This window comes from Gymnoscopelus microlampas (assembly GCF_963454915.1).
Source record: "Gymnoscopelus microlampas genome assembly, chromosome: 19".
Lineage (NCBI taxonomy): Eukaryota > Metazoa > Chordata > Actinopteri > Myctophiformes > Myctophidae > Gymnoscopelus > Gymnoscopelus microlampas.
The window spans coordinates 40,195,365-40,216,742 of NC_139956.1; the positions used below are offsets into that span (position 1 = coordinate 40,195,365).

At 44.2% G+C, this 21,378-nt stretch overlaps 1 protein-coding gene across 1 annotated transcript in view; it reads left to right on the top strand.

Moving 5' to 3' along the window:
- The window catches only part of LOC311035479 (uncharacterized protein), a 43,655-nt gene that overhangs the window by 12,893 nt on the left and 9,384 nt on the right, over positions 1 to 21,378 (top strand). The window contains exons 5-7 of the mRNA XM_084043715.1: positions 4,768 to 4,848; positions 16,636 to 16,729; positions 17,378 to 17,461. Coding sequence (XP_083899841.1) covers positions 17,413 to 17,461 — 49 coding nt within the window. The 5' untranslated portion in view covers positions 4,768 to 4,848; positions 16,636 to 16,729; positions 17,378 to 17,412. The remainder of the gene's footprint in view (positions 1 to 4,767; positions 4,849 to 16,635; positions 16,730 to 17,377; positions 17,462 to 21,378) is intronic.

Here is a 21,378-nt window from a genome sequence, read left to right on the forward strand (position 1 = left end):
GTTCCCTCATCCCTATGTTCCCTCAGCCCTATGTTCCCTCATCCCAAATTAGACCCTATGTTCCCTCAGCCCTATGTTCCCTCATCCCAAAATAGACCCTATGTTCCCTCAGCCCTATGTTCCCTCAGCCCTATGTTCCTTCAGCCTTATGTTCCATCAGCCCATAATATTCTAATGTTTTGTCTTGTCTGTCTGTCTGTCTGTCAGTATCATGTCAGTATCATGGTCAGTATCATGTCAGTATCATGGTCAGTATCATGTCAGTATCATGTCAGTATCATGGTCAGTATCATGTCAGTATCATGGTCAGTATCATGTCAGTATCATGTCAGTATCATGGTCAGTATCATGTCAGTATCATGTCAGTATCATGGTCAGTATCATGTCAGTATCATGTCAGTATCATGGTCAGTATCATGGTCAGTATCATGTCAGTATCATGGTCAGTATTATGTCAGTATTATGTCAGTATCATGGTCAGTATCATGGTGGTCAGTATCATGTCAGTATCATGGTGGTCAGTATCATGTCAGAATTATGTCAATATCAGGAGTGGTTATTTGCTTTAGTCATCAAAACGATTTCTATAAGTTTAGGGTTGTAATGGATAAAATAAAATAATTTACCCATAATTTTCCTATGACTGATAAAAGTATTAAACTCCCTTTTTAATACAGTATCTACTGTGTTAAAACGTTTCTGGGGGAGGACCCCAGAAAACTTTGTTTGTACTCATTTAAATCCCCCTCTATTTTTTTTATTTTTTATAATAAGCTAAGTTTTACATAGCTTATTATACCTTTAAACTCATTTTTTTGTAATATAGTTGTTTTGGATATCTACAAAAGCTCGATATTAGTATAGACATGTATCATTATTATTATTAATATTTTACTTTATTAGCTGTGATAAAAGTTCAATAGTTCACTGCAATGATCAGTAATTCTTTGCAGCTGTTGTTATAGGAACCTATAGGTTTCAAAGCTGTTTGAATTTGAATTGATGAGAAATTATCAATATAATTTAACATCAGTCAGTTTCACAGCTGTCTGAATTTGAATTGATGAGAGAAACTATACATATAGTTTAATGTGTCTCAGCTGACCAGGTCAAAGCAATTAAGTTTGACCAATCATGTTGCCCAAGCATCATGGTCAGCATCATGGTCAGTATCATGGTCAGTAGCATGGTCAGCATCATGGTCAGTCATGGTCATGGTCATCATGGTCAAGTTTTCCTTGTGACATAATGTACACGTATACGTACCCCCAGAACATGCTTTCAACACGTACAATTTAAGGTTACGTGGCGCGGCTCCGACGCCCTGGCCCTTCCCCTGTGTGAAGGGGGAAGCCAGGGAGAAGGGCCGACTGGTGCCATCGATTAGGTAGGGACCATGCCCAGAAAGAGGCACCTTCCTGGGGGAAGCGATGGGGCTAAGTGTCCACATGGAGCCAGGGACCCCCGGGGGTCCCCGGTCCACCTCCATGCCCAGAGACGGTGGCTCCCGAGGCGGGTAAGGGCGGCCGGCGCGGACCCCTGGGGGTCCCCGGTCGTGGGTCTGGAAAAGGGACAAAGTCCTGCCGTGGAAAAAGAGCAGATCCACAAGCCTGGATAGGCCTGTGGTGGCCGCGGGGCGCAATACCGGCCGTGTCCACAAGGCGGCGCCCTCCCCAGTCCGGGCCGGGGGTGCGCACGTGTCGCGCTGTCTCTGTGGTGGAACAGGAGGCCTACCTGGTTGATCCTGTAGCATATGCTTGTCTTAAAGGGCGCTGCAGACTCGTCTGAGTTGGGCGTGCAGTCACTGCCAAGTGACCACGCCGGGACAGTAACTGATATGGGTGTAGACAACATAGGTGGCGCACGCAGGAGTTGAGTAAACCAAAGTTCCCGATTGTGGACCCACAAGGCAAGTTACCTTGATGGGGTTGGGGGCGGGGGAACTTGACATGAACCTGCGAGCAGCTACGTATCTATGTGGGTTGTGCCCGGCGCCGCGGTTGTCCCGCAACTCAGCAGTGGCTGCACCCGAGTTAATCGAACGAGATTCCCACTGTCCCTACCAGCTACCTAGCGAAACCATAGCCAAGAGAAATGAAATCAGCTCAGACCATAGAGGAAAGAAGACAATCTTCAGCGAGGAAACAAGACCCTGCTAATGGGCGTGATAACTATTGCGGCACCCCTTGTACCACCAGGTACCTGCGGTCTGTAGGCCGCGGGACCCCCCCCGACTTATCGCCCGCCGAGGGGTGCTTAATCGTGGGTACGCGGGACCGGCCGGTGAGCCGGGCCCGACGCGCTAAGTTCAGAATAGTCCCAGGGGCGACTATTCTGGTTTGTACCACCAGGTCCCCGCGGTGCCTGGGCCACGGTCTGTAACTTCACTTAACGCCCGCTGAGGGGTGCTTAACACATCGGGTACCAAACACGGTCTGAACCGTGTGTTTACATAGTGGCGGTTCGGTGCCGAACACGGTCTGAACCGTGAGTTTGGTCTTTTTGTTTTTTTTTGTTTTTCTCCGCGCGGGCGGGGCTAGAGCAGCTCTGGGAGCACCCATTGTAATCCTGCGAAGGAAGTGCCAGATCGCTCACCGGAAACAAACAAAAAATTCACATCCGCTTCCTGTCTATTTCCTACTTTGAAACGCCTATATCTCCGAATCTGTTTCCTGTGGGGAAAACCGGTCATGCGCGATGCGCGATCCCCCCCCGTTGTAACTCGCAAGGGTAATGTTATGGTTCCAGGCTGTAGCCAGGCTCATGGCTCAACATGAATCAATGCTTTTTTTCGTGTGGATTTGCTCATCGCGGAGTCTACAGATTTAAACAGTAAAGCGCAGTCAATGGGGAGAATGCTGGCACCCAACGTAAGTTGTTATGAAAAAACGCTGGCACCCGATGTGTTAAGAGTGGGTCCACGGGACCGCCTGGAGAGCCGGGTGTCCGTCGAGGCCTCCCCGGGGGTCCCCAGGGGTCCCTGGCTGTAGAGGCCTGACCCGACCGACAGACCGGTCGGGTTAAGCCTCCGGAGCCAGGGACCCCCGGGGGTCCCCGGTCCACCTCCGCGCCCAGGGACGGCTGTTGGACTGGTGGGCTTTCGGAGCAGCGGGCCGTCGGAGCTGCACCACGTAGCCACAATTTAATGTTGTGGTCACCATCATCATCGGTGTAAAGAAAACTTTATGAAGTCTTATAACTTATAACTTACTAATAATATATCTATATATAGTCTTATACCTTTGGGGGATACCTTGGGGAGCCCGGGGGAACCCAACAGGTGACCCCAACAGCACATTATGGAAGGGCCATATGTGACGCTGAAGGAACATAGGGATGAGGGAAGATAGGGTCTAATTTGGGATGAGGGAACATAGGGCTGAGGGAACATAGGGTATGATTTGGGATGAGGGAACATAGGGCTGAGGGAACATAGGGTCTAATTTGGGATGAGGGAACATAGGGTTGAGGGAACATAGGGCTGAGGGAACATAGAGACTAATTTGGATAAAATAAATTTGTTAGGGATTGAGGGAACATAGGGCTGAGGGAACATAGGGCTGAGGGAACATAGGCATGACCCCCTGCCGGGAACGCCCTCTGCTTGTAGATCAGATCTGTAGATCAGCATTATAGAACAGCACGATCTGTAGCGAACACATCAGTATGCTTCACACATGTGCTCAATCCTGCGCAAACTATCTGATCTTCAAGCATAAAACAGTTGCTTCGTGACAAGCTGTATGCTTGTAGATCTGATCTTTTTCCGCCGCGAGAGAAATAAGCAGTCAGGTCTATGAAAATGTTACTGCATGCGTTGTCCCCTGAGAAAATAGTGAGGCATGAAGCAGTTGTGTGTATTTCTGTCTGTTTCCTATATGTCATCATGAGTTGTGAATGTGGGGATCGCATTTTTAGCTGCTTATTTAAAAAAAGCAAACGTTTCAGTCCTTTTTATTATTATTATTTATGTTTATTTGACATGGACAATACAAAAACAATGAGTCAAGTTATAAAAACATGAAACCGTTGCATTGTAGATGGGGTTTATAGCCGAGGCTAATTTGCAACCCCAGTCCCTGGTTAGACCTTTCTATAAATGTTGACCTAATAAAAAAATAATTTACAAAAGGACATGCATGAAGCTCTAATCTAAACAAGTACGGAAATATATTTATATCTGCAAAGTAACTAGTAACTAAAGTTTTCAAATAATTTTAGTGAAGTAAAAGTACAAGATTTGCCTCTGAGATGTAGTGGAGTAGAAAATGATTACCATTATAATGTAATTATATATATATAATTATAATAATAATAATGAAAGGACGTGAAAAACAAGCCCAAAGTTGCTTATAATAAGCAGACATGGAAACATAGACAGAGCGCTAGCTGTAGACAGAGCGCTGGCTGCGCGGTCTGCGGGGGGTCTCGAGGGGTCTCGAGGTGTCAACTGCTCTTCCCTGGGGGAGAGAGGGTGAGAGCGGTCAATTTAGCCGAAATATAACGGCTGGGATGGTATATATGGGGCTAATTTCATATTTATTATATGTTTCAGAAGAAAAAAAAACAGAGATGATTTGAATCAAATAGTTAGGAAAAGTCATGAAAGGGGAACTTTCTCTGAGCCTCATGAGAGAAGATAATCCACTTTACATTCTCAAAATCGTTCAGATTGACCGGCTAGTCACGCGAGTGTTAATGAGTCAATTAATGCTGAAATGATGATGTGCAGTATGCAATATATTAAGAATGTATTTGTCTCATCAGCAGGAACAGGAGGAGCAGTGGTACATCCCCGGAGGTTGTGGGTTCTACGTCCTCCCGGTGCCTCAGCTGGCAGGCGAGTCAGTAGGTTACAACAGTGACAACACAGAGATGTGTGTGGAGAGGAATCAGTTGGCATAACGATTAAATTGGGGAGAAAAAGGGGTAAAAAAACAACAACAACAACAACAACAACAACATATGCATAACACCCAGGAGTCATCACCATGGCAGCTTGTTATGTACATTTTCATCAATATTTCCTTTTTGCCACGGACATGCAAAATAATCATTTTACCAAAAACACATTGGCCTAGCCCTAAATGTATACTAATGGACTCATAATGTGTATAGGGTCTATTCCAATGTGCTGCACATTTTAAAACAATAGTATGTCTGCATTAACTACTGAGCCGCTTAACCACCAAAAAGAAACAATGGATAAATGAACTTGACATTGAAAACAGTAGTAGTTTAGTTTCTAACAAATGCACAATCAACACTTCACACGCAAGGTTGCAGATTTACAAGTGATACATTTACAAATACACAAATATTGATACAAATCAGAACAGTTTTATTTAAATGCCAGCTTACAAGTCTTCAGCTTCAGGGTGTGGGAAGCAGACTCTTGTAATCTCAGTGGTGATTTGATTTGATTTCATTGCAACCAACAAGGTCAAAAAGACAATCAAGGATAAACAACAATCAGTATTGTCATAGACTTATTTACACTGTGTTCCCCTAGAGTGTTCTAGAAATGTGTTGGATGTTTGCCAGGAGTTTGTTGATTTCCACATGTATTAAAGTTGAAGTCGGTCTGTTCCAAATGCTTTAACCACAGAAAGTGTAACCAGAGTGTTCACCTCTGATCAAAGTTAGGTGCCTTCGCATACGGCTATTGTGACACTGCATTCAATAAAAGCCCTGTCATGCCCTTCATGAATCACTCATCATGTACTGGTATGTGGGGCATACCTTAGAGTAGATTTTCTCATCAACAGAAACCTGTTCACCTGAATGGAAAACACAATTATTGAAGGTACCGTGCGGAACAAAAAAATAGCATCGCTGGTAGAACTTGATATCCTCCTGTCCTCAAGTAACTCTGTCCTTTGACAAGCCAATCTCTATAAACCTGACATCCCAATTTTAGTGCATGCCATTATAGGCAAAAAATAAATTGAGTCAACAACAGAGTCACATACTGTACAAAAGCAGAAATCAAGATACATGGATATAACATTCTTGACTATCACTGACATTGACAATGAACCTGCTTTTACTACAGATACATATGACTTAGACAACAATGAGATAAGAGTGGTAGAGAATACTGATCAAAAGTGAGTAACAAAAAGAAAAAAAGGAGATACAAATGAGAGACATTAAAGAAGTCTCATCAGTACAGACAGTGGTTCCATTGCAAAAGGTATTATATATCATATGGCTAGTACTTGAGGGCAGAAGGCTATCAAAACAAGTTCTACCAGCTACACCTCTACCAGTAATAATTACATGTTAAATGCTTCTCACGGAAACGTCAAGGATAAAATGCCAATGGAACACCAGAACAAGGAAACTTGAGAGACAAAAAAGATATGTAGGCCAACATGATGAGTGATTAGTGAAGGACATGCCAGGATTTTTTATTGAATGCAGTGTCACTTTAGTTTAATGTGAAGGCACCTGTCATGATTTATGACGAGGGGTGCACATAACTGGTGCACCCCTGTGCCGTGCATGCTGCGCGGCACATCAGACGAAGGGAAGCGCTTTTGCGCACCAACAGCTGGGACAGGAATTTACTTCCTGAAGCCACACTCACACAATCACGCTAAAGCAGTTTGTGTCGGCCCCATAGATATATAAAGGTAGACGCCTCCTTCGGCTCTGAGGCATTGGTATCACGGGGGCCATTTTAGCTTAGGAAGGCTTCCCTGAAGCTTCCGCGTGTGTCACAGAAGGGGGCGTTCGGTAGGCCAATCAGAGGCAGGTGGGGGCGGGACAACTAGATTCTGACAGGTCTTAGAAAAGACGCACTGTGATTGGCCAGTAGTCAACGCGCTGTGAGCGCTTTTCCTACGCGAAAATGGCGGCCGCGATACGAGTTGCTCCAACAAACTGCAGAGGCCAATGAGGTATCTAGGTTTCTATATCTATGGTCGGCCCCATGTACAGCCATTAGGCGGAGGGGGAGGGGACGCATGCTGCACGTGATTGTGGCCTCGAATCCTGGCACAGTCAGTCGCGCGACTCGCCCGCAGCACGCTGCTGCCTGTGTTACAGGCAGCAGCCTTTATCTGCATGACCCAGTACACGTACATGTGGTGACTCAAGGTTGCATTACATAAATCAATTGGTGCGTAAACAACATTTACTGAGTGACAAATATGTGCTTTTCAAAGATCGTCTAATTAAGGCAGGGGTGATGCAACTTTGATGATGGAGAGACTATATGTCCACACTCACTCCAGAGGGCCACATTGCATATACTGTCGAGCCATTCTATGTCAAACAAAAGTAGCAAAAATAGCAGATCTACAAGGTCAAAGCGCGTCGCAGTGCGACGCGTTTTGAGCTTGTAGATTTAGATTAATTGGAATTTGTCACATCCTCTGCATAGTCTGTGCCAACACACCCATTCGCCCAGTGCCCTGATGACTACTTGGTTTCACCTGTGTATTCTCCTCACCTGTTCCCATTCCCCATTCAGTGCTTAGTCTATATATAGACCCTGTGTTTGACGGTTTGGTTGCTGTATTATCAGTTTGCTTTATGTGTCCGAATGACACTTCCCTTGTTGTAAGGTGAACCTAAGTTCTTCAGTAAAGTACCATTAAGTGTATTCCTCGTTTCCTGAGTCCTGTTATTCTGCATATTGGGTCCTTACCTGGTTTTCAAGAGTCCTGACAGTATAATACAGCCTTCAAGATGGACCCAGCGGATTTTACTCAGCTACAAGGCGCTGTTGCCCTCCAATGACAGCTTTTGGGCCAGCACGAACATCTTCTGACCCATATGAACGATCGCCTCACTCAGCTGATTGCCGCCGTCCAGAACCTCACCGTCACTCCCCCCGCTGCTGCTCCGCCTGGGGTCCAGGCACAGGCCGTGGCCGGGGGTCCCCAGGGACCAGTCGTCACACCCAGGGAGCCGCGTGTTCAACACCCGGAGAGGTATAGTGGAGAGGCCGAAACCTGCCGTGGTTTCATTTCACAGTGCACTTTGATTTTCACCCTCCAGCCATCTGTCTTCACCACTGACGGTGCCATTGTGGCATATATTATGACTTTGTTATCTGGCCGAGCACTCGCCTGGGCTAATGCGCTGCTGGAGAAACAATCCCCCTTGTGTGCCGACTACGACCTGTTCATTGAGGAGATGAAAAGGATTTTCGATCACCCAGTGAGGGGGAGAGACGCGGCGACTCGTCTGCTGCATCTCCGACAAGGACGCAACAGTGTCACTGACTACGGGATCGAGTTCCGCGTCTTGGCCGCGGAGAGTGAGTGGACGGAGGTGGCGTTAATTCCTACTTTTCTTCACAGGCTCTCGGATGAGGTCCAGGATGAGCTGGTTTCCCGTGAGTTTAGTGAGGGGTTGGATTCCCTTGTTACCTTGGCCATTCAAGTGGATAATCGCTTCCGTGAGCGCAGGAGACAGAGGCAGTGGAGCAGAGCGCCGGGCTCAGCCGAACGTTTCCGAGTGGGGCGGAGTGTTCCCTGTCATCAACAGCTGCCGATTCCCTGTCTACCGAGGAGCCTATGCAACTGGGACGCACCAAGATATCTACCAGGGAGAGGGAGAGAAGGATAGCAGAGAGGTTATGCATTGTATTGCAGTAAGCCAGGGCATTTCCATATTTCATGCCCAGAGAGAGGGGGAAATGGGGCGGCTCAACAGTAAATGGGGAATTACTGGTGAGCCATATCGTTTCATCCTCCCCATCTTCTTCTTGCTTTAAAATGCCTGCTGTTTTGTCCTGGGGGGGCCAAAAGCACTCGGTCACTGCGCTCATTGACTCAGCAGGGTGTTTTATGGACAGTTATTTTGCTCTCTGTCACAAGACACCTTATTTTAAGTTAGATCACCCCCAACGTGTCACTGCACTGGATGGACGTCCTCTGGGAAGAGGCGTGGTTCAGCATCTCACTGAACCTCTGAGCCTGCGCTTGTCTGGGAACCACTGTGAGAGTATTCAACTTCACCGTATTGACGATGGGAATGATGTACAAAAACGAATTTCACCCACTTTTTTACCTTGTAAACCTGTGATGTGACAATAAACCTGATTCTGATTCTGATTCTGATTGACTCCCCGGAGCTGCCGCTCATTCTGGGGCATCCTTGGCTGGTGCACCACAACCCCCACATCGACTGGCCGTCCGGGACCATATTGGAGTGGGGCCGTTCCTGTCATTCCCAGTGTCTACGCTCTGCACCTAGTGCGCCTCAGTCTCCAGGGCCTGGTCCTTCGTCTGGGGGCCCCGATCCCCCCGAATGTTCAGGGGTCCCTCCCGAGTACTCTGACCTCAACCTGGTCTTCTCCAAACAACGTGTGGCGTCCACACTGCCCCCACATAGGCCCTATGACTGTGGTATTGACTTGCTGCCAGGGACGTTTCCACCTCGTGGGAGGCTCTACTCTCTCTCGGGTCCTGAGGTGGCGGCCATGGAGAGCTACATTGACGAGGCCCTCACAGCAGGGTTCATCAGGCCATCCACGTCCCCAGCAGGAGCTGGGTTTTTCTTTGTCGGAAAGAAGGACGGCGGATTAAGGCCCTGCATTGACTATAGAGGTCTAAATCGGATCACAGTAAGGAATCGTTACCCCTTACCCCTTATGTCCTCATCTTTTGACCGTTTACGGAGTTTTACCAAGCTTGACCTCGGAAATGCTTATAATTTGATACGCATTAGGGAAGGGGACAAATGGAAGACGGCGTTCAACACCCCTAATGGTCATTATGAGTATTTGGTCATGCCGTTCGGCCTCACTAATGCCCCTGCTGTCTTCCGGGCTCTAGTTAATGATGTACTGAGGGACATGTTGAATCGTTTTGTGTTTGTGTACCTGGATGACATACTCATATTTTCTAGGTCACGGGAGGAACACATCCAACATGTGCAGCGGGTCCTGCGCCGTCTCCTCGAGAACCATGTCAAGGCGGAGAAGTGCGACTTCCATGTGTCCACCCTCACCTTCCTGGGCTACATCATTACCACTAATGGGGTGACCATGGACCCGGCTAAAGTCAAGGCAGTGGCTGACTGGCCCCAACCCACCACCCCGAAACAATTACAAAGATTATTGGGCTTTGCTAACTTCTACAGATGTTTTATCCGGGACTACAGCAAGGTGACAGCGCCTCACCGGCGGAACGGGCCTTCAGTGGGCTGAAGCGGCGTTTCTCTTCTGCCCCCATTCTGCCCCACCCGGATCCTTCTTTGCCCTTTGTGGTAGAGGTCGACGCCTCGGATGTGGGGATTGGCGCAGTGCTCTCGCAATGTCCTCCCAAGGAGAAGAGGCTCCATCCCTGTGCCTTTTTCTCTAAGAAGCTGGATTCGGCAGAACGCAATTATGACATCGGGAACCGGGAGCTGCTGGCGGTCAAGGAGGCACTAGAGGAATGGCGGCACTGGTTGGAGGGAGCGGAACATCCTTTTGTGATCTGGACTTACCACAAGAATTTAGCTTATATTCAGTCGGCCAAGAGACTCAATTCCAGACAGGCCCGGTGGGCTCTGTTTTTTGACCGTTTCCGCTTCACCCTTTCCTATTGCCCGGGTTCCAAGAACCTGAAGCCTGATGCACTCTCCCACCAGTTTGACCCTTCTGAGAAGGACCCGGATCCATTATTCCGAGTGCTCTGGTTATAGTGCCCGTTACCTGGGAGATAGAGACCATCGTTCGGCAAGCGCTTCAGCAGGACCCTGACCCGGGTGGTGGCCCGCCATCCTGCCTGTTCGTCCCTGTGGCCGCTCGTTCCGAGGTACTCCAGTGGTCCCATTCTTCCAACCTCGCTTGCCACCCTGGCGTTCGACGCACCCTGGCTCTCCTCCGGCAACGCTTCTGGTGGCCGTCCATGGTGACCGGGACTCACTCCTTTGTCCGGGCTTGTGCTGTCTGTGCTCAACGAGACCCCCAACCTCAGACCCTCTGGGTTACTCCAACCCCTGCCGGTGCCACGTCGCCCCTAGTCCCATATCTCTATTAACTTTGTCTCTGGGCTTCCCCCTTCTGAGGGCAAGACGGTCATCCTCACCATCGTGGACCGTTTCTCGAAGAGAAACGGTCCCTCTGCCAAGGAAACGGCCCAGCTCATGATCGACCATGTCTTCAGGTTGCACGGGTTACCCCTGGATGTGGTTTCGGACCGGGGACCCCAGTTCTCCTCTAGGTTCTGGAGGGCCTTCTGTTCTCTCTTGGGAGCTTCTGCCAGCCTCTCGCCAGGTTTTTATCCCCAGTGAAATGGCCAGACGGAGCGTGTGAATCAAGACCTGGAGGTCGCACTCCGCTGCCTGGTGTCGAATAATCCCTCCTCTTGGTGCGGTCAACTCGCCTGGGTGGAGTACTCCCACAACTCCCTTCCTTGCTCCTCTACTGGTCTGTCCCCATTCCAGTGTGCTCTGGGCTATCAACCCCCACTGTTTCCGGAGCAGGAGAGAGAGGTTGAGTTCCCGTCAGTTCAAGACTTTGTCCGTCGTTGCCGTCGCACCTGGAGGAGAGCCCGGTCCTCTCTCCTGCGGACAGCTGCAAGGAACCGGAGAGAAGCTGACCGGCACAGGCAGCCTGCTCCTCCCTACCAACTCGGACAGGAGGTTTGGCTTTCCACCCGGGATTTGCCCCAGCGAGTGGAGTCCCGAAAATTGTCCCCATGCTACGTTGGCCCTTTCAAGATCAACCCTGTAGCCGTTCGCCTCAAACTCCCCAAGACCCTTCGGGTGCACCCTACGTTCCATGTCTCTCAACTCAAGCCAGTTTCCTCCTCCCCTCTGGTGCCTCCCACAAAAGCGCCCCCTCCTCCTCGCCTTCTCGATGGTCATGCCACCTACACCGTCCGCCGCCTGTTGAAGGTGCGTCGCTGGGGCAGGGGCCGTCAATACCTCGTTGACTGGGAGGGGTATGGACCCGAGGAGCGCTGCTGGGTTCCTAGTTGGAACATCTTCGACCCCTCCCTGATTGCTGACTTGCACCGTCAGCATCCGGAGTCGCCTAAGGGGACGTCAGGAGCCGTCCGTAGGAGGGGGGGTCCTGTCACATCCTCTGCCTCTGCATAGTCTGTGCCAACACACCCATTCGCCCAGTGCCCTGATGACTACTTGGTTTCACCTGTGTATTCTCCTCACCTGTTCCCATTCCCCATTCAGTGCTTAGTCTATATATAGACCCTCTGTTTGCCTGTTTGGTTTCTGTATTATCAGTTTGCTTTATGTGTCCGAATGACACTTCCCTTGTTGTAAGGTGAACCTAAGTTCTTCAGTAAAGTACCATTAAGTTTATTCCTCGTTTCCTGAGTCCTGTTATTCTGCATATTGGGTCCTTACCTGGTTTTCAAGAGTCCTGACAGAATTATATATTCTTTTGTGCTATTTTTTAATTGGAATCCTGAAAAATAACATTTGTATTTAATTTCAAATGCATTTAGTTATACTTATGCTAATTTTATGAACTTAAATACAAATACATTGGACATAAAAAAGACAATATCATTTTAATACTAGTCATTAAGCTACTAATATAGACAGAAGTAATTAAGGCGGGTCATGTTTGCATGGTTGGAATTGTAACAGCTGAAATCAATAATATATCAGTATTCTGATATTAACAGATAGTACGCACAGATAGTGTAATGATTATTCAATTTATTAGTATTTATTATTTTTGAACATACACAATACAATATACAAATTGTTGGGCAAGAAATTAAGTTTATTTCAGAGGCGAGCATTTAATGCAAAGGCGTCTAACTTTGATCAGAGGTGAGCTAACTTTTAGGTTGGAGGCCGCCCCAGGCTGTGGATAGAGGGTTTCCATAGATTATTTGTTGAGTGTTATTATAGTTGTTATTGTCATTAGTGACACTTTGAAACACTGTCTCTCAACTAACGACAGCCAGCTTTACTTGTCCAGTTCTGCCCTCCTTTGCCTTGGTAGCAAATAGCTCCTTCTGAACAGATGACAAGCAATCTGTTTATACTCTTTTCATGCACCATTTTTTCACTTTGGTCCCTCGCATGCCGTTGACTTTAATTATTTAATTGTCGGACCACAACACATACACTCCGTTGTCTTAAAACAAGAACGGAAAAAAAGTTATTTCTCCAACAAAGGATTGAAAGCACATTTTGCTATATTTTAACAGAATTGAGGCAGCTATTAGCAATCATTTATTCTAGCTGTCTTGTTGTCTTCACCTGATGCAGTTGTGTGTAGTTAGCCTATACAAATCTCCTGCACATATTAATGAGCATGTTACTTTATGAGTCACCAAAGTTAGCCTATTCAAACATATTTTTTATACTTTTTTACATTATAATGAAGAAAATATATAGGCTATATTTTGAATTTATTTTCTAAATAAAAAAAGTGCCGCGGACACGTTTTTCCGTGTAAGGACATGATGATGACCCCTGCCTGTTAATGAATGAATTCATGCTGAAATGTAACGTGACGTGCACAACTATGATGTTTATGCAGTGTTTTAAGAATGTATTTGTCTCATCAGCAGGAAGAGGAGGAGCAGTGGTAAAGTACCTGACATCATAGATGATGTGTGTGGGGAGGTGACTGCTCATAAGTCCGACATCCCATTACTACGACTACGTGGCTTCCATGTGCGGTTAGGGTTAGGGTTAGGGTTAGTAATGTCGGAACAATGACATGTAACCGTGTGGGGAGGAATTAATTGGCATAACGACTAAATTGGGGAGAAAAAGTGGTAAAACAAGAAAGAATTACATACCGTAGATGTCATGGTGGACAGAGAGTTGGCAGTGGCTGGTTATTTGTAGGATGCGGGTTTGTGAGGGTGTGTGATTTCTGCTATGTAGGTGATTGTTGTGTTTGGCATTGGTAGTTATAACATAGTTTATTATGCATATGTTATATATTATATATACATTTATTATATTGTCGCTGTCCAGCAGGAACTAGCTAACTCCATTTTCAGCGCTATTGAACACCCTTTACGTCTGTGTAAAAAAAATGGACTAATGAATGAACTAATGAAAAGTATTAAAACACGCCTCTGACAAAAACTCCCCAATTCCTCAAACTGTTTGTCAAAACCACACAACTCCCCCCCTCTCCTCTCCTGCTGCTGTTGCATAGCACAGCGCAGAGCGCACTGCACAGCGCAGAGCGCACTGCACAGTGAGCGAGCACAGACAGAGGAGGAGCAGCACATAAACAAACTAAACGGCAGGGTTTTTCTCCCCGTAGTCTGTTAAAACTATGCAGTGTACCTTTTTATCTTTATCAAACATAGCACTGACGCTAATCTTAAGAAAACAAGTAATTCTATTTCTAAAATCTATGAAGTATTTAATGAGGAGTGCAATGTGACAAGAAACGAGTTCAGAGCATCTCGCTAGTTCTACGCAAAATTCCAACTCTGTGAACCCCTCTTTGCAAACGTTATTGTAATATTTAAAGTCCTGTTTATTATTGTAGGCCTATATAATAAGTGTCATGAAGCATCAGGGAATTAAATTCACACGTTGTGATGCATTGTGAGCTTGGAGATCGATTGTTAGCTTTGAGGAATTTAGCCCCATTTGAAACCTCTCCCTGAGCAGCGATTGGAGCTATTGTCAGCTTTTCGGATTCCTAACTCCACTTGAGCTGGATTTGGGTAAAGTGGTGATAATATAATGACACATGCAAGTATCTGACAATATATAAAGTCACTAGGCTATACCAACTTTGATGAGGCTGTACTGCTTTGTTTGAAAAATATAAGGTTTTCTTCATTTCCTGAAAAATGTATATTTTGTTATTTCATTTCCTGAAAATTTAGCGTTTTGGAGGTACCTGGTTGCTGCTGGACAGCAGAGATATATTAAATTAATCATTGTAATACAATGATTATAATGTTATATATTATAATAATATGTATTAGAATGTATACTATATATTACAATATAACAAATATTGTATTAATGATGTAATCTATTATATTAGTTTTTTTAATATAATAATATATTATTATAATGTTATATGTTGTATTATTGTATATATGATATAACATCAATTACATTTTCCTTAGATTCAAGAAGAGAAGTTACATAAAACTAACTGGTTTCTTTCCCAACCACTTTTCACCAATGTTCATTCTTGTGTACTTTCTACAAAATACGTTTTTACTGTGAAATAATAATAATACATCAATTCAATCTAGCTTGAGTAGACTGCAGTTAAATGTGTGTTTAAACAGACATTATGTTCATGACACAGAGAGAACCCTGTGAACCTGAGTGTGGCTAGCAGTTTCTCAGAGAGAGACAAAGCCATCTTAATTAAGTCAGTGAAAACAATAGATTCGGCTCAAGGCTCTCTGGGGACTTGTTGTTGTGGTTCATACCTCTTACCTGGGCTCCCTAACTTAACACAATGGTCAGGAACTCCTGAAGTGTCACTGAACAACACATCAATAGCAGAGACATGGCTCCACTCCGTCTGTGTCCCTTCAACTTAATTAAATTAATCAGAATGAGTTTGTATATTTAGTTAGTTCATTTAGACTTCCTAATCCATGTTTAATAGATAATTTTAGTCCTGGATATATACCATAGAGGCCTACATGTTATTTCTGCATTCAGGGAGCTTCCTTTTTCATATTCCTTCATAGTTTTGGGTCAGTTTGGAAGCCATTCCCTTCCTCAATTATTATTGCATGTTGATGTATGTATGAAGATATCAGTAATCATGGGCCAGTTTCTAACAGGTCCATATAGACACATAACACGTACCATAACAACACACACACACACACACACACACACACACACACACACACACACACACACACACACACACACACACACACACACACACACACACACACACACACACACACACACACACACACACACACACACACACACACATCACACAAATTGTGGTGATAGGAGAGAACAGAGGTTGGCAGAGAGTGACTATGACCTCAGATATTCCCTGCAGAGTCTTAAGTGTGAGAGAGGCAGTGGTGTAAAGTAACTAAGTACATCTACTATTTGTACAATTATGACGATTCTTTACTTTACTGGAGTATTTCTAATATTCAGTGCTTTTACTTCTACTCCACTACATCGCGGAGACAAATATTGTACTTTTACTCCACTACAATTATTTGAAAACTACTAGTTACTTTGTAGATTTTGATTATTATCACAAAACATACATTAACCACTTCAGCCCTATGTACATTTCGGCCATTTGAAAATAGCTCCAGGAGTTCCTGAAGCTCACAATGCGTCGCGATGCGACGCATTGTGAGCTTGTAGATCGGCTATTTTCAAAAGATTGTTATACATTGAAATGGGACATTCTGCATAATGAGTACTTTCTACTTTGGGTACTTTAAGTACATTTTGATACCAATACTTTTGTACTTTTGCTCAAATAAATGTAGAATTCCGGACTTTTACTTGTAACAGAGTATTTCTATATTCCAGTGTTGATACTTTTACTTAAGTTAAACATTTTAGTACTTTTTTCCACCACTGTAGAGAAGCTGTTTGCACAATGATGCAGAGAGTAACCCTGTTAATGAATTAATTGATGCTGAAATGAAACGTGACACAACTATGATTTTTATGCAGTGTTTATGCAGTGTTTTAATAATGTATTTGTCTCATCAACAGGAACAGGGGAGGAGCAGTGGTAAAGTACCTGACACCCTCCCGGAGGTTGTGGGTTCTACGTCCTCACGGTGGGGGCTCCTCGATCAGGTGGCAGGTGAGTCAGTAGGTTACAACAGTGACAAGCAAAGGGCCAGCCTGACATATTTACAATGAGGCCGATACGGAAGAGAGACAGTTCATACGAATGGCCAGTAGGTGGCCTGCAGGTGTATATTCTCTCATTGTAAGCGGAAGGGTTTTTGACAAACTTTAGACTAGATTTTCATACCTAAATAAAAATTGTCATTAATACTATATGCTTCCAGAAAAACAGAAAAAGTGCAAAAACATGGCACCAGCTCTTTAATCAACATAGCATACAAAATTACCAAAATAATACATGTCATCAACATACAAACACTATGTGTAAAAAAAATATATATATATATATATAGATGGGAAAATTACATTTACCTCCCCTTGTGGTCTCCTGATAGATGTTTTTTTCAGGCCAATTTTGAAAGAAACTAGTGTTACACATCTTTTAATGGACAGGACATTCCACACTATGGTAGCAGAGCAGTAGAATGAGACTTTTCCCATGTTTGTTCTATATTTGGGTGTTGCATTTCTCTCTCTCTCTCTCTCTCTCTCTCTCTCTCTCTCTCTCTCTCTCTCTCTCTCTCTCTCTCTCTCTATATATATATATATATATATATATATATAAATAATGTTTTTTTCCCCCCAACAAACCAACATGCAGTTGCATGGTTCCTGTGAGTCCAGCAGTCTGACGTTATGGCTGACTCAGCAAACTTGCAACTTCCACCAAACCAGTTGGAACATGGTGAGTCCAGTTAGACATTACCTCATGAATGCTAACTTCCACAGAATAGTAAAATTGTAATTCTTCTATATTTGGTGGAAATATAGAACTACTATGTGTGTGTGTGTGTGTGTGTGTGTGTGTGTGTGTGTGTGTGTGTGTGTGTGTGTGTGTGTGTGTGTGTGTGTGTGTGTGTGTGTGTGTGTGAGTGTGTGTGTGTGTGTGTGTGTGTGTGTGTGTGTGTGTGTGTGTGTGTGTGTGTGTGTGTGTGTGTGTGCTGTCGAGCGATTACATTTTTAATCGTGATTAATCGCATGATTTGTGTAGTTAATTGCGTGACTAATCGCCTAATAATCACATTATTTTTTATTGGCTCAAACTTGAAAAGCAGTGCATTGTATACGGAGCAGGATGCATCCAAATGTATTATTTATTATTATTACTATACGTGTATTATGTATCCAATACCTTATAAAAAACAATGTTATTAGGGTTATAAGGAGTGTATAAGGAGTATAGGGAGAATAAATTATATCCTCTCTAGTGTACATACATAAAGCACCCTATATTTATTATTTCCAGTGGTGTAAAGTAACTAAGTACATTTACTCAAGTACTGTATTTATGTACAATTTTGAAGTATTTTAATTTGTTTTACTTTACTGGAGTATTTACAATTTTTTAGAGCTTTAACCTCTACTCCACTACATCTCAGAGGCAAATTATTGTTTTCTTTTACTCCACTACAATTATTTGAAAACTCTATTATTTTTTGTATTATTTATTATTACAAATTAAACATACATTAATCACTTCAGCCCTATTTAAGCTTTGGCTATTTGAAAATAGACGATCTACAAGCTCACAACACGTCACCGGTGCGACACATTGTGAGCTTGTAGATCTGATATTTTCTAAAGATTTTCATTAATTTTAAGAACTTGAAATGGGACATTATAATGAGTACTTTCTACTTTTAAGTACATGTTGATACCAATACTTTTGTACTTTTACTCAAGTAAATTTTTAACTCCAGGCTTTTACTTTTAACAGAGTATTTCTACATTGCAGTATGGTCTTGATGTTTTATCAAAGGTGTTGTGGAAGTGGTTTTAAGCTGGGGGGCTGGGGGCTTGTCAAAGTATGAGTGTATGACACTGTTAACATCAAAAACCAGGTGCAGAAGTCCACTTTTAATGGCCGCGTTTCCCAAACGAATTTCAGCTCATGCGTAGCCTAGAAGCTGAGTAGAGAGCCTCCACGCAGCTGCGCAGTAGCAACCCCGCTGCGCACTATCTTCGTTAGTAGCAGCTGTGTGTGCCCTACGTGCCATCTAAACTGGTTCGGGAGACACCATCGTCGTAGGTTCTCAAGCGCACGGCGTTACGTCTGTGCTAAAAATACATTCGGGAGACAGCATGCACGTGAAGACCTCCTGGACGAAGCCTACGTAAAGCCTACGTAAACTACGTAGTGCTGTCCTACTACACAGCAGTTTAAACACCCTTTGCGAATATATACAGTGAAATGGATCATAAAAATACCACACACACACTATATATATATATATATATATATATATATATATATATATATATATATATATATATATTATATATATATATATATATATATATATATATATATATATATATATATATATATATATATATATATATATATATATATATTAAAATATTACGGCCGGGCCGGTGCGTAACGTGCCTACCCCAAAAAAAACAGACATACAAGCTGTCAACGCACTGCGACATGCCGTGTCGATAACTTGCAGATTTGTTCTTTTGGGTAGGGCGAGCGGCTGCGGTGCTTCGTCCTCTATGCATGAACCCGAAGTTTACAAATCGTACTCTCACGGATGATCCGATTATCTAATAAAAATATTAAGCATATGCCAAGTTAACTAAAGATATATAGATGATGCTGAGCTAAACATGTTTCCTTAATTTCGAAGTATAATATTTAAAGTTATGATGAAAGTCCCCAGTTCCTCTCACGAAGTGACAGCTGTTGCGCTCGCCATGTTTATGAATGGTTAAAACATCTTTTGAAAATAGCAGATCTACAAGCTCACAACGTGTCACAAGCTTGTAGATCTGCTATTTTCAAAAGACTTTTAAGCATAGTAGACTTGAAATGGGACACTTTGGGATCGAACCTGAAGCTCCCACTCGCCAGTCCAACGTGTTACCAGTCATGCCAATAAACCTGCCCGATAGCCATGTCTGTTGCAAGCCACTTCTGGCTAATTTGACTGTGGGGGCTACACATAGAACCAGCGCAGCAGTTCCTCCTAACAGCCGCTCGCCCTGCCCAAAAGGGCAGATATATTGGCATGACTGGTAACATGTTGGACTGGCGAGTGAGAGCTTCGGGTTCGATCCCAGAAGGTCCCACTTCCCATGTCTACTATGCAAAAAAATCTTTTGAAAATAGCAGATCTACAAGCTTGTGACACGTTGTGAGCTTGTAGATCTGCTATTTTCAAAAGATGTTTTAACCATTCAGAAACATGGCGAGCGCAACAGCTGTCACTTCGTGAGAGGGACTTTCATCATAACTATAAAACTTCCAAATGAAGGAAACATGTTTAGCTCAGCATCATTTATATATCTTTAGTTAACTTGGCATATGCTTAATATTTTTATTAGATGATCAGATCATCCGTGAGAGTACAATTTGTAAACTTCGGGTTCATGCATAGAGGACGAAGCACCGCAGCCGCTCGCTCTACCCAAAAGAACAGATCTGCAAGCTATCGACACGGCACGTCGCAGTGCGTTGACAGCTTGTATGTCTGTTTTTTTGGGTAGGCACGTTACGCACCGGCCCGGCCGTAATTATACGGCCGGGCCGTATAATTATATACATATATATATAAATGATGTGTGTGTGTGTGTGTGTGTGTGTGTGTGTGTGTGTGTGTGTGTGTGTGTGTGTGTGTGTGTGTGTGTGTGTGTGTGTGTGTCACTTGCGGAATAAAAGAGAGGCCAGAGTCGAAAAGCACACCCAAGTTACGGGCCACCTCCTTCACGTTCGGGGATAGACTACCAAGCTCTGAGACAAAATATTGTGTAGCATTTGGGGGACCAAAGATGACAATTTCTAATTTTGACTCATTTAATTGTAGGAAATTATTTGCCATCCAGCACTTTATATCAGAGAGACAGGACAAGAGAATGGACATATTTCCTGTAACACCGGGTAGTGGGATGTATAATTGTGTCATTTGCATAGCAGTGAAACTGAATGATGTTTGCGGATAATATTGCCAAGGGGGAGCAAATAAATAGAGAACAGGAGGGGGCCTAGTATAGATCCCTGCCGTACCCCACAGGTGAGGGGGACTGGAGGGGAAGAGGCGTCTCTGTGCTATGAAATGAGCGAAAACCAGACTGAAAAACCTCAAAGATACTGTTAAAATTCATAAAATCAAGCAGTTGACACAATCTTTTCCAAAAGATTTGATCAAAATGGAAGTTTAGAAATTGGTCTAAAATAAATCAGGGGGTCCAGTTAGGGTTTTTTCAGCAGCGGTTGGATCAGGGCAATCTTAAAACTTGATGGAAAAGAACCAGTGGACAGAGAACAATTTATAATGGCTAATGTGTCTGGACCTACGGTATGGAGGATCTCTTTAAAGAATCTGGTGGGGATGATGTCAAGGGGGTAGGAGGTGGAGTTCATATGAGAGACTGTATCTTCTAGAATTCCCAAATGTGTTCAAACTGGGGGAATTTGGCTGTTAATACGGGGGCAGTCAGGGCGGTCAGTGGGAGCAGGAGGGATCCTCTGCCTGATGCCTTCTATTTTGTCCACAAAATGGGAAACAAACTTATAGACCATATTCACACGGCTGCCATATTGCCATTAAGTCAATGAAATGTCACCCCAGTTGCCACAGCAACGCAATGTTAAAT